Here is a 14,465-nt window from a genome sequence, read left to right on the forward strand (position 1 = left end):
TCTCTTTGCAGGCAGTGCATGTTCTCCATTCTTATTCTTAAGCATATCTCTGTACTCATGCCACCTTGATTGAATGCTGTCTAGCTCTCAAACTTGGCTTTCCAATAAAGAAATGATTTCCTTGGCTGAAAAGACAGGTATGCCTTAGCCTTTACTCTGGAAAAGCTGACATAGAACAAAATAGCAGAAGTCTCATCCAAATCACTTTCCCAACACCAGCTATTGCAAAGAGGAAACCTGACACCTCCAAGATGCACCTTTTGTGTAGCCCTATCACCTCCATCTCTGCTGGCCAAAGAAAACCACCTTACACAGAAGGCTGAACGTGTAGAGGAGATGGATCAGATACCTGCAGAGTGACATCCTCTATGCTGGGACTACCTGGCACTCAGCAGCCTGGAAAAAGACTGATCTACCTGTTTTCAATGTTACAGCTTCCTGATATGCAATTTGGCATAAGGCCTCTGGTCAGCGTCTTCTGCCTGGAAACGATCAGCAGAAGTCAATGCCTTGGAGCATGACACAACTTGGTCTCAAACTCCCAGTTTGCACTGCAACATCTCTTCCAGAAACTGTGAACTGTGGAAGGTGAGTCACAACCCTGGGGTAGATAGTGGTAAGTAATGTTTCAGCCAGCATCTAGCAGCAGAACATAAACAGTGTGTAGTCTACCTCAGTATACTTGGATATCATCTAATCCTGTGTCCCTCCAACACCAGTGTAATTTTACATCAGAGTAAATTTCAGTGTAAATTGCACTAGTGGAAGAGTCATACCTGGGTTGCAAAAAAAGTGAAGACTGACCCATTTTCATTCTCTCATGAAGAACAAAATGTCAAAATAAATATATCAACATTAATAAAGAGTGCAATTAATTTTTAAAATGTAATTTTAATGCTCAGAGGAATTTCTCAGAACAGTAAAGGTAAAACACTCTGTATCTACACGCATTCCTCTCCATCTGTAATAATAGAGAATAAGACAGTAGACTAGCCTTCTGCAAAAAGTGTTCCTGAAGAATATGCTGTGATGCCCAGTGTCAGCCATGCTAGACATGGTCTGATGCAATTAATAGCTTTAATTTTTATGATCTTTAGTAGAAGTTGCCTTTCCACATCATGGGTCTATCCTCAGAGAATCCCTGGATAGCCAATATGAAGAGCACACAGAACAAAGCTTCTACTTTTAAAAAATTCTAGTATAATAAAGGCCTTACTCTGTCTGTCCGTCCGTCTGTAATGCTTTTGCTGAACTGTGCGTGCACCAACTTGCTGTGGGCCAGGTGGGCAGGGGTGGGATCAGCTGAGTTAAAGCCAGGAGCTCTTGAGCTGGTGCCACCTCCTCCTGCAGCTTCCTGTGTGGGGGCTCCCCCCGCCTCACCTCCACGCATTAGAAATAAATAATTAGAAATAAACCAATTGGGAATCGCTAAGGAAAACTGGAGGCTCCTTGGCCGGTGCTGCTGACTCCTGCAGCCTCCCTGCTGCAGCTTCCACTACCTGGTGCAGCTTTTGTCACAGGTAGAAAATCAATAAATTGGTATTTGTAATTCATTAGTGGTGAGGCCAGCTGAGGAAAAGTGGAAGAGGGCAGCGGCAATTGGCTCCCTGCCCTGGCTGCAGGGGCCCAAGTTTGCGCAGCTGCCAGGGAAGTTTGGCGGTGGGGAACACACACTGGCCACCCAAGCAGTGGAGCAACCCCATGCCTCCCTGCCTGAGGGCAAGGGGACGGATCAGGGTGGGGGCGCCCCCTCTTGCCTGGCCTGCCAACCCCCACGACAGCTGGGAGGGAGGGGAGGGGAGGTGGAATAGGCAGACCAGGGCCAGGTGGACACAGAGCTGCGGCAGGGGGCATGGAGTGGGGCCGGATATGTCCGTGTGGCTGCCCCTTCCCTGCCAGGTCATCCCCCGGTGTCAGCACCCCCTGCGAAACTGCTGACTCCCAGCCCCGCACTGGCACCAGCCCCGGCCCCAGCCCTGGCCCTGCACTGCCCATGGGGACCCAGAGCCAGGGGCCGGAGCAGGGCCAGACTTGACTGCACCGCGGGCACAGGGGGGACGGAGCCCGTGGTGCCCCCGCACCCTCCCTGCCCACCTTGGATCATCCCGAGGAAGAGCCAGTGCAGCCTGGTGGCTCCTCCAGTGGTGGTGCCTGTGGCAGAAAGCCACCTTGGTTTCTCCCCAAAAATCTCTGCCCTGTGACACTGTGATTTAAATCTCTGTGCTGTGACCATTCAATTAGGGTGGGCCCAGCACACAGGGGACCACACCCTCAGCCTGTCTCTTTAGGGAACTGGAGCTGGCTGCATTCCTGAGGGAGGGGGAAACCTGCTCCCTCTGCTTACGTGACTGGTACCTGGGTGAGGGGCATCTACCTGGGGAGCTGGAATCTGCCCGGTAACAGGTGATGCATTTCAGATTGGTTGGCTGACAGCCAACTGGGGCTGACCTCCGCTGGCCCAGGTGAATGAGGTCACAGGGGCTATATAAGTTAGGACGGGGAAGGAGGCGGTCTCTCCTCTCCGGCCATGAGGTGACGCAGCAGCCAGGCAGGGGACAGAGAAGCCTTAACATCTGAAACTGGCTCTCTCCCCCCAAACTCACGAGCTAGGAACCGCCTGCCTCCAAAGGGAAACTTCACCTGCCTTTGGAAGATGCTTGTGAGTAAGCTACTCAATCTGATTAGATATTTAGCTGGAAGTATCACAGATGCGTAATCAAAAGGCTACCACAGCCAGACTGTTTGCTCTTTAGGATTTCTAGATATTGCTCTATCCTGTACCCTAGTTTACCCTACCCCCTGTAATCAATAAAGTTCTCCTTTTTGACTGGTGTGGGAGACTTATTGAGGGGTGGGTCTAAATTATGCCTAAGAGACCCCTTAGGTCTGTGGACTAAGGGAGACTATACCTTTTTGCCCCCGGACTTGGGGAAGTACCCCAAGTGCCTGTACTGGGTTGAGTACCCGTGGGACTTTAGGCCTGTGTTACCCCAAGGACACAGGGCCGCGAGACAGTCCATTCTTGGGGTGGTGGTGGCACGTTACCCCCAGACTAGCGAATGTGCTCCGGGAGAGGGGTCGGCTGGACATAAGGCGCCCCTAGGGAGGCATTCGGAGTCTGGAATGTGGTCAGGCGCAGGGAGGTGGGTGGCTCAACGCAGGAGCACCCCCTACTGGCCCGCCTCACATGGTGGAAACAGTGGAGGGATACGAATACCCAGCTGTGTTCCTGAGGTGGGATCCCTGGGCCCGCCACAGCGCCAGGGAGCCAAGGGGGAGCACACGGTCCCCGATATTTTCACAGGGTACGGCAGGTGCAGCTGGGGTCAGGCTCTGCCTGCTACCCGCCCGCATGCCTCACTCCCACCTTTGACAGCGGCCTGGCGTGATGTGCATCCCCACTGGGCATGCTGGGCAGTGAAGCAAATAGGGCCATTCCATGTCTCTGTCAAAGGAGGGAGCGAGGCACACAGGCCAGGAGCAGGCAGATCCCAGCCCCAGCTGCACCCACCCTTCCCTTTGCACAGATCAGGGGCTGCATGCCCCCCTTGGCTCCCTGGCACCCCCCCAGGTGGTGCAGGGTTGGGGCTGGTGTGGGGAGGCAGCCAGAGCTGGGGAGCAGCAGTTTCACGGGGGCCACCAGCGCCAGGCAACAACCCTGGGCACAGGGGAAGGAGCAGCCACACAGGCGCAGCAGGCCCAGCCCAGAGCCCAGCTCTGCTCCGCTCCCTCCCAATCCCAGCCTGCTCCCAGTCCCACTCCCTCCACTCCACCCTTTACCCTCCCCACCACAGACTTGCCCACCTGGGGGGGCACGGGGGCATATGAGCGCACGCTCGGCCGGCCCCCCCCTGCAATTCTTTTTCTCCTTCCGTGTGTGTGCATGCATATATCTGTTCATGGCAGGAGAGAGAGTGTGTTTGTGTCTGTGTCCATGTGCAGAGTGAGTGAGTAGAGTGCACGCCTGTCTACATGTATGAATGCATGCGTGTGTGTGTGTGTGTGTGCACGCGCGTGCATGCATGGGTGTGTGTATCTGTGTTCATGGCAGGAGGGAGAGTGGGTTTGTCTGTCCATGTGCCGAGAGTAAGTAGAGTGTGTACGTGTCTGAGTGCATGTGTGCATGTGTGTGTGCATGTGTCTGTGTTTCTAGCAGGGAGAGTATGTTTGTGTCCATGCATCCATGTGCAGAGAATGAGAGTAGTGTGCTCCAATTTGTGTGCACACCTGTGTGTGTGTGTGTGTGTGTGTGTGTGTGTGTGTGTGTGTGTGTTTGGCCATAGCGGGACGGGGGGGCAGGGAGAAAAGAGAGGAATATGCCCCTCCAGTTCCAGCCCGGCAGAGTCCACCCAGACTTCTTCACCAGCACCGGGACAGGAAGGGTCCCAGCTCCCCCACCCTTGCAGCCCAGCTCCTGCAGGGCTCAGGGGGTTCCAATTTTGTGTTTGCCCAAGGCCCCAGTAGACATTAATCTGCCTCTGAGTGCTGGGCCAGACACGGAGCGGCGGACAGTGCGGGGGGTGCATGGGGCTGGATGCGGAGTGGCAGGGAGCAGGTTGCGTGCGGCTGGATGTGGAGCGGTGGCAGCATGGAAGGGTGGGTAGCGGCAGCTGCCGCCATGTGCAAGCTTCTCTCTCCCCCTCTGTTCCTGGGAAGCAGCAGTGGCGCAGGGTAGTGGGTGGCGGTGCTCCATCCCTGCCTGCTCTCCCCTGTCATTTTGATGGGCAGTTGGCTAGTTCCCAAGATAATTCCATAAGCAAATGAGGAGTCTGCACCCTGTAAGCCAGTTTTTGGGTCAATCTTGGTGAATTTTAGTTGTATGTGTGTGTATGCGTTTCTATTTCTTTTAAATACAGTTCTTAATGATCAGAACCTCTAAACAGATACAGGTTCAGGCTGCTTTAAAAAAAAATGGTAACGTCTTTAACTTCCAGCATGCTTGCCATTTCTGTATATTTCCTTGCTTTGCTCTCAAACATTGCATGAATACCCAACATTCATTTACACAGTACAATACAGCAAAAAAGAACGGGAGCAAAATTCCATTATCAGGTTCACAAAATGAATCTAAAGCCAGTAATAAGAGAACATCAATGGTTTGGTGGTCAGAGGGACACTGAAACTCAGATGCTTACCCTGACCTATTGAGTTTTCCACAAGGCTCTGTGCCTGTTGCCTATTTTATTATACCATCCCCTTAAATAAGCCCTCTCCTTCTCCTAATCTGTTATCTCTATCTGGTATATAAACTCTCTTATAAGAATAAGAGATTATTTTTTGTTACATTCATCAAGTGTTTCATCCCTGCCATCTGGAAGCAGGGGCCAGTGATTCTCTTCTCCTCTGCCTCCCCACCTGCTTTGGGGAAGCAGACCTGGGATCTCCTGTCCCTAGTCTTCCTCATGTGTGATGTCCATAGTCACATGTGAGGCTCCCCTCAGAGCTACTGCTGAATTTAGCCTATTAATTTTGCAAAGCTTTTGGCTTGGTGGCCCTTGAAGGGCAAGGCGGAGAGCAGACAACATTAGGGGAAGGGCCTGCTATACCTTCTACCCTCCTGCTATATGGGTCAAAATTTCCTTCTAACAGGAGAAGCTGGGGAGCAAACAGAGGCAAGGGAACTGGAAAGATGATGGGAAGGGAAGGAACAGGTTAGACCAGGGCGTCTTTACATAAGTCCAAACAAGATGGCCCATCCCCAGTGGGTGCACGCTCCAAGACCTCGTTTCCACTGCTCGGTCAGTCTCTTTCCCCTTCCTTGGCCAAGTAGATTACCAGAAGTGGCACTTGGAGGCTGGGTTCATTTGCGATCTGCTGGGGCAGTGGAAGTGCCTGGCAAAGTCCTGGGCATTGCTGAGAGTGCCACGGACTCGCAGTGGCAGGGGGCTGTGGTGATCCCTGTTCAGGAAATCCTGCAGGTTCTTAGGGCTCTGGTAGCCACACATTGCCTGGAGGACAATAGAAGAGTCATGTCAGACTAACACAAGACCCAAAGGGGTGAGATTGCCAAGGGTCCCTATGTAAATTGTTGTCTAAATTTCCAGTTTGTCCCCTGTCATTTAGGGGTAGCATAACTATGGGTGGGAGAGAGGGGCATCCACTCCAGGTGCCAAGTTATGAGGTGCCCTGACAGCAAGAGTAGCCTCATGGCTTACCTGGTCCTTGGGTGCTGCTGCTGCTTTAAGAGCAGCAGCTGGGGTGGGCAGAGCACACAGCAGTGGTGGCAGCAGCAGCTCAGCCAGGGACTGTTTAGTAGTTCCCAGCAGGGGTAAGACTGCTGCCTCCCCCAAGGCCCCTGTTCTCATAACCTGAGCACCCCTTCCCTGCTGTTTATCTGAGAACTGTGCCCCCCACCTCACCCTCTCACTGGAGATGCCCAGGGCACCATCTCTGTTTGTTACACCTGGCTAGGGGACACAGTAGCACATTTGTGAAGGTGGAACTAAGATCTATGCCATCTTCCTTTCACCTGGACAGTACCATGTTCCAATGCAGGACGACAGACGAGATCTATCCATCTATCACAATGACAGTGTAGATCTGTTTCATCCCAAATGAGATGGAAATGGTGTGGGTGGGCAGGGCAAACTCCTTCAGAAGAGGCAATGGCCCATCCTCTGGCTAGGCAGAAGCGCACCTTATAGACTAACTGATTCCAAGATGCCTCAGCTTTCATGCACACCACCTCACTTTGTCATAAGCTATGAAAGGACATGTAGAGAGCAGGCTATCAAACAGAAAGAGCAGCAAGTGTATGGTTTGCAATATCTGGCTCCTATTGGCTCCACTGCCATTGCTCGAGGCCCAAGTGGTCATGCTACGGAAACCTACCTTCATTCATAGGAAGCTGGCAGCTGTGCTATGTTCCCTCTGTAGTGAAGACCTTATTTCAGTGACCCAGCCCTTGGGGCCCTGGGATTGGATCATATCTGCACTCTGCCCAGGGCTGTTCTCAATAACCTCACAAATGCTCTGGCTGGCACAGAATTGCAAAGGTTGATCTCTTGGGTACATAAAACCTGTGACCTGCCCTGGCTCCCTATTTACTTGCCACTTGGGTTCCATTTGAATAAGCCTTAAACAGGTCCCTAAGGAAACTTCATCCACCATCCATATAATTACAGTCCCCCTTCAAAAACATCTGATTAGCTGGTTTCCTGAAAGCCCATCTTTCAGGCTCAATTGTGTTTTTGATCCCTCTCCATGTTTTACCCCGCTGGAAACCTAAAGTTCTGCTCACTCCTAGGTGACTGGTTATCTTTTGATGGCAAAGTTTTTTCACTATCATCAGTCATCATCATGGCACTTAGTAGACAGACAGATATTGTAATCCCTGGCCTGGTAATTTTTCAATTCATTTTTCCACAGCTGCATGAAAACACTCTCGGGCTTGAGCAAGAAGGTGTTTTCAGCAGGGCCCCTGCCTCTGAAACCTAATTCCTTTGCTAGGTTGGTGAGCTTCACCACACAGCATAGGATCCTGATCCTATGTCTTCAGTCAGGTCTGAATACTGATGTATTCAGATCATTTAAGGATCTGAGGCTCCTCCTATTTCATGGTCCATCCTTGGGAAGTACAGCAATTGGCAGCAGGGCTATTCTAAACCTCTGAACGATCTAAATCTCTGAAAAATTAGCCAAAACCAATGCTGTGAAACAGGGAAAGAGATGCATATAGAGAAAAAGAGGAGTATTGATGATCAGACACCAAAAACAAGAGAAAGAAAGAAAAAAAGAGGAAGTTAGCTGGACTGAGACACATGACTAAAACCAAATTGATTACATGGGCAAAGCTCAGGTAGAAGAGCTGATGGTGCGAAAGTCCAGTGTGGTGGAAATGCCTCTCTTTTTTGTGATTTTTCAGCCAGTTCTTATAGGCCTGCAGGCAGAGAGAGAAAAATACAATAAAAATGGCAGACTTAAACATTTAAAATTTAACTCAAAAGGAGAAGTCAAATTAAGATAATCTCTTCTTCCAATACAAGGGCTCTTTGGAATCCTTCAAGCTGGGATGGTGACACCTACTTGTCTGGGAAGTCTAGTGTCCATTTCTAAGACATCAAATCCCCTAGCTCTGGGATGGCTTATAACTGCCAGTCCACTATTTTCTGTCATTATTTTTGCTTCTCTTTCCAGACATTACCATACAGTGGCAGCAGAGAGCCACAAGATGAAACAAGAATGACTCTATCCTGAAGGTATGAAAGCAATTTAAACTGAGTCACCTATGTTTGAATAACAGTTGAAATACCTAGCATATTACTAATGTTTTCCATCTAAGGATCACAAAGTACATGAGAGGCCATAATGTTAATTAAGCTTCACACTTTTCCTCTTACGGGAAAGCTGAAGGAGAATTTTTCTGTTCTATTTTACAGAACATGCAGTGAAAGTTTTTGCCCTCCAAAAACTAGAGGGCTCCTGTTCGTCCAGGTCAGGAGACATTTAAAATTGAAGGGAAGCAGCTTAGTTCCTGGAAACTTTTTCAGCGTGAAACAGTAACCCTTTATCGTATGCACAAATGGCTCTAGTGCACAGGTTCCCAAACTTTTTCTTATTGCATGCCCCTTCCAGATTTACCAGATGCCCACATACCCCTACCAGCATACAATTTATATTTTAATCCTTTACATGCCAATTATTATTATTATAATGCAAGCTAAATCAGCCATTACACAACTTCTCTTGCATACTCCATAGAGTTGTTTTGCGTACCCGCAGGGATACACATACTAGTTTGGGAACCCCTCTCTAGTGGAATAAAAAGGTCTAGGACTGGGGTAGCAGGGGGCTGCAGGGCAGGAGTGAGGGGAACTGGTAGACTTGTATGGGTAACATATAAAACTAGAACAGAAGGTGGACTGTGATACCTGGTAGGCAACGGTGAGTCCCCCAGTGTCAGCTGCATTCTCCAACAGCGTGAAAGTACCATTGACCCGCAGACCCTGAAGAGAGTAGCTCTCATATTGTTTCACGAGGCAGTCTATTTCTTGCACCAGTACCATCCTATTGCATCTGGAACAGGTGTCTGGTAGCACTGTGGAGAATAGGGAAAACCTGGAAGGTCAGTGCAATACCAGTGTCCACTAGGAAGTCCCTTTACCACTCAGTTCATTGTCCTGAATAGTGAACATGGTCTGGGATTGATTCTCTTTCGATTCACCAAGCTTGCCTTTGCCCTATACTTCTTACAGGGAGCAGAGCCTGGGGGGGATTGTTTCAGCACTCTAGAGGGGGAAACCCCCTGCAATCTCTGGCAGTGAGCAAGGAGAACAGACTATGCTAAATACTCCCCACAGTCATACACACCATAGTCGTAGAATGTGTGAAGCAGCTCATGTGCCATGAAGACCCCCATGGCTCCAAAGTTTACAGCACTGAGAAAGACAAAAAAAAATATGGGAAGGGTTATCAGCAGCCAAGCCAGGCTTGTGGCAAGGGAGGAGATAGACTCTGCACTGCCACTGAACATGTCTACCAGCTCTTTGGCTCTATGAAGTACCTACTACTCTCACAAATGATTCTTTGCAGGAAGGCTCCACGTTTTTTTTTTTCCTCCCAGTGCCCTCAGATCAAATGGGCAGAACAAAAATGCAAGTAAGTGTCTGATTCTTCAGACTGTCGGCACAGCAACCCCCTCCCACCCAGGCTCTGAGAATCAAGCTGATCTTTTTCTTATTTGATTTTTCCTGATAGGGAAAAAGTCTGCAAGAGAAATTCTGCCTTTATGCATTTCTGCTGTTCTCAAGATATGTCCTTAGAGGTATAACGTGAAGACAGAAAGGTTGCACAAGCAGTTCTACAAGACATCCTTAGTTCACAATCATGTAAACGTTGTGCTGGACACCAGAGGGATGATTGGAAATAAAAGTACCAGTACTCCCACAAACAGAGTTCCACCCATTTGACCCATCAAAGCCAGACTCCACCAGCAGTAGATTTCTTCTATATTCTCATCTCTTCCATTTCTTACTTACATTGATCAGTAATGAAACAGCAAATAACACTGACGTATATGCATTCACCATTAAACTTCAGAGTCAACACAGCATTGACATGATTGTGACAGATCAAAACTCCCTCAGAGCCTTTGCTTTCAGAGTGGCTATTATTGCAATGGTTCCGTTTTGTTCTCATCCTTAAAGACTATGGTTATTTTGGCACCATTTGGATTAAGCCTATTTTTTTAAAGAAAGCTTAGATGGTGGGGCCATAAGGAGACACCACCAGTTTGTTAGATCACTCAAAAAAAAGGCCGCTTTTAATAACTCCTGAACTCCAAATGGATAGGCTCAGCTGGGCTGACATTGGTAAGCTAAATAATCATTTCACTCTCATATTATTCAGTAGATGTGACTCTAAATATGGTGGGGAACTCTACTGAATTAAAAGATACCGTTTTTTCAGATATTACTGATGCATCCATTGTAAGCACATAGTGCTGGGAAATATATTTCTCTAGCCATTATTCTTTTGAGCTCTATTTCATTCTTGACATCCTAATGAGTTTTATGAGTCACTGAGTGTGCTGAGGTGGGTTATACAGTTGGTGATGGGAAATCACCATAGACCAAGAAGAATTATATTAATCAGACTACCTGTTTCATTTCAACTTGAACTCCTTCACTTAATGACAGCCTTTTTATATAATGAGAATTTAATAAGTCTGGGGTTCCCTCTGAGCATCCATTTCCTCTGGAAAAAGAAACTTGACATAAAGCAATGCCTTGCAGTGATCTTTGCCTTATTTGATCACTCAGTGTCACAGTGATTGCTTGGCAGAAATGTTCTCATTAGAATCAGGGAACAAAATTATACTCTGTACATTTCGACTGTGCCAAAGAGTTGATGGTTCATGCGGAGGCATACTTGCCTCATAAAGCAAAAAGGGGTTGCTTAAAAGAAGCATGTCTTTTTTTTTTGTAAAGGGAGAGCTGAATTCTGTTGTGTCCATGTGTAAATATGCTGGGTGGGATGCTATGTAACAAGGGTACTGTATTTCAGTCTGGGAATCCAGGCAGTAGTATGTTCTTATTTTCCAGTAAGAAAACAATGGGCTCAGAAACTGAGACAAACCTTCATCTACCCACTGGGTGCCTAAGTGCTATTTTATTTCACCTGCTTGAGTCTGAAAAAAATTAATGCAAAAGGTGGGTAGGTCTGCCCTCCTCCTCACTGCTTTTTGTCACTCAGTCTGAAGTGTCAAATGCTAGTGCATCATATAAATAGACACATGAATGGATTTTCTGGGACTTGAGTAGGATGGAATAGAATTACCTGAGGTGTCCTAAGCCTACTTAGATGCCCAGCAGGTCCTCACAGTCTTTCTGTTGAGACTCATTTTCCCCTTTCTATCATATTCTGAGTCACAAGGGCATGAGAACCCAATTAGATAGTATTCACTTGGCTTTAGTAAAAGCAACATTGTTTTTGTTTTCCTCTTTCAAGTTTTTTGAGGGTTTTTTTTTTTTTTTTTTAAAAGCAAAGCATGAAGGTCTTTTCTGGTCTGTTGCAGTAAATGACCATTTTTGTAGTGTATGTGCAAAAGAGATGACACACGGCTAACAGGCCTGCTGTGGGCTTTGCAGCTTCTCCATACCTGGGGAACCTGGTGTGGAAGAATGGGCTACGAAACATCCCTGCAGGGAAGACCACAGCATGGTTCCTCAGCGAATAGTAGGAACGGACTGACCAGGGGACCACCTTCCAGCTAGATTCACAAAAAGAGAAGAGGAAAGGTATACTATGTTAATTCCCAGTGTCCAAGCTCTCTCTCTGTCCCAGCCCCTTCCCTCCCCAGACCAAGCCTTTGTGGTAGTAGAGTAGGACTCCTCTGCAAAATCTATTATAGAAAGTAGGTGGTAAAACAGGAATATGAACCCAAAACTTCTAGTACTCATGCACGTGCTTTCCCAACAAGAACATCCTCTCTCCCCATTGCCTTAACTCATTCCTATCTGCTAGCTCAAATCTTCTTGACTATATTATACCTTCTATATTGCACTTACCACCAACAGTCATCCTATAATCTGTCCCTCACACATGAAGCCCTCCCCTGCTTCACTCCCAAATGACTAACACGCACCTATCCTGTGAGAGTGGATAAAGGAGCTTTTGGGAGAGACTTTCCCTCTGGGCCTTCAGGGAGGCTACCACATTGAGGAAAAAAGTGTCTTCATTGATCTTCAGCTACAGAGAGAGGAGGAGACAAAAGAAAGTGTCAAAGATCAGGGAAGAGCAAGACAGAGAAAAAAAAATGAATCAGGGAAAGGTGGCAGGGAAAGAAACAGCCTAAAGAAAAGGCTGTCTGTGAGGTCTATTCAAAGGGCAAATCAGGAAAATGTTGTCTCTACTGTACACACCTCAAAGGTCTCCTGCCTAGTATGTGCTAAAGGATCCCAAGGGATATTACCAGAGCACAAGCAGAGCACACAAGGTGATGAACAGGCTCACACCCAGTTTCCCCATAGCTGATCTCTTTCAGAAAGAGGAGGGAAGAAGGAAGGATAAGGAGTGCCATGTGAGCTATGTCTACACCCATTGGCCCCAGCCTCTGTCAGCAGCAGATGCTGTAGGGCCTGGTACCAGTACACTCTCCGTAATAAGAAAGGCACATTTGTAGTGTACGTCTCACATTCTTATACTCCTTGTCCACTTCAGCAGTTTGGAGGATGTAGTCTGGATAGCCAATCTCCACCCGGACCTTTGAAACCTTAAATCATAACAAGACAAGCATTACCTGCAAGGTCATCTCCATGTTGCTTTCCCCCTTAATGCTGAATTTCAGTGGAGGGTAAACAAGCCTTCTCCATTAGCTCGATCGCATTCAGAACTATTCTGTTGGCTGCTCTATGACACTTTTTCCTTTCACTTTTCTCCTTTTCAAACCTGGTGGCCCTAAGCCTAGTGCTGCCCTGGTAAAAGTCTGTCACTCTTCTAATGCAAATGCTTCCTTTGGTAGCTTTATACTTTTCTCTCCCCACATGTGGAAGCTGGTATGTACATGCATATTTTGTGATGTGTAAGAAGTGATGCTTGTGAACAAGCACCGAGCAACTCCAAATATACATGCCAGTAGGGCTGTGCGAAATGGAAGCATTTCATTTCGACCAGCGTTTCAACAGAACAGTGTTTCATTTTGACTTTCATTTCAAGTGAAAATGGCTGTTCTGTTCTGTCGAAATGTTTTGCCGTTTCAATGCTGTTTTGACATTTTGCCCATAGGATATAATGGGGAAGGTCAAAACAGCCTATAACTTTGTCATTTCTGGCCTGATTTGGAGGAAACACACAGAAATGGTAGCCCCATCTGAGGGCATAAAGTGTACTGAGTTTCAAGAAGATAGGTGCAGGGAGTTCGGAGAAACTGCACCCCAAAATCCTGAAAGGAAAACTCATGTCAAATGTATGTGTTAAGCCAAAGCAGGGTAAAAACTGCACGGTGGTAGCTCCTGCTGAGGGCACAAAGACTGCCAAGTTTCAAGGAGATAGGTGCAGGGGGTTGGGAAAACAGCACCTCAAGCTGCAGAGAAGCAAAAATCATGACATGGGCGACACTGTGTATCTTAAGGCACAGCAGAGATGGTGGCCCCTGCTATGGCCACAAAGCCTGCCAGCTGTCAAGGAGATAGATGCATGACTTCTGGGCTCTGGGGCCCTGCACCTCTGGCCACAGGCAGGCAAAACTCGTGTCATGGGTGCTTGTGCAACTGTGTCTGTCTTGGGGAAGCGTGGGAAGGGAGAACCACTGCAGGCCTGGCTGCTCAGCCCTGCTGCGGCCACTAAGCTTGCCATCTATCAAGGAGATAGGTGCAGGGGGAGTCTGGGTTCTGGGGCCTTGCACCCCTAGCTGCTGACAGGCAAAACTCGTGACATGCGTGCTTGTGCAATTGCTGCCTTTCATCAGGCAGCAGGACTGAAGATCCCCCATCACTTGTTACCAAGAAGCTGGGGATAATAATTGACCACAGTATGAACATGAACTGGCAGTGTGATGCTGTAGCCAGCAGGGCCAACAATACCCTGGCATGCATTACACTGCTGGCTCATGTTCATACTGTGCCCCAAGACAGACACAGTTGCACAAGCACCCATGACACGAGTTTTGCCTGTCAGCAGCTAGGGGTGCAGGGCCCCAAAACCCAGAACCCCTGCACCTATCTCTTGACAGCTGGCAGGCTTTGTCGCCTCAGTGGAGGCTACCATCCCTGCAGCTTTCACCCTGCTGCGCCTTAACACACACAGTGTCACCCATGTCATGAGTTTTGCTTGTCCACAGCTTGAGGTGCAGTTTCCCCCAAACACTTACACCTATCTTCTTAAACTTGGCATGCTTTGTGGCCTCAGCAGGGGCTAGCATGCCTGCAGTTTTGACCCTGCTGTGGTTTAACACATACACATGACATGAGTTTTGCTTTTAAGAATTTGAGGTGCAGTTTCCCAGAAACCCCTGCACCAATCTCCTT

General features: G+C 48.2%; 1 protein-coding gene across 1 annotated transcript in view; it reads right to left on the minus strand.

Moving 5' to 3' along the window:
• Positions 1-4,936: 4,936 nt before the first annotated feature.
• Positions 4,937-14,465, minus strand: part of KEL (Kell blood group, metallo-endopeptidase) — a 35,806-nt gene continuing 26,277 nt past the window's right edge. The window contains exons 12-18 of the mRNA XM_019526677.1: positions 12,635-12,712; positions 12,086-12,189; positions 11,600-11,710; positions 9,310-9,377; positions 8,871-9,037; positions 7,784-7,879; positions 4,937-5,948 (exon numbers count right to left, since the gene is read on the minus strand). Of these exons, the coding sequence (XP_019382222.1) occupies positions 5,772-5,948; positions 7,784-7,879; positions 8,871-9,037; positions 9,310-9,377; positions 11,600-11,710; positions 12,086-12,189; positions 12,635-12,712 (801 nt within the window). The 3' untranslated portion in view covers positions 4,937-5,771. The remainder of the gene's footprint in view (positions 5,949-7,783; positions 7,880-8,870; positions 9,038-9,309; positions 9,378-11,599; positions 11,711-12,085; positions 12,190-12,634; positions 12,713-14,465) is intronic.

Source organism: Gavialis gangeticus, unplaced genomic scaffold (assembly GCF_001723915.1).
Source record: "Gavialis gangeticus isolate Ggan-Ray unplaced genomic scaffold, GavGan_comp1, whole genome shotgun sequence".
Taxonomy (NCBI): Eukaryota; Metazoa; Chordata; order Crocodylia; family Gavialidae; genus Gavialis; species Gavialis gangeticus.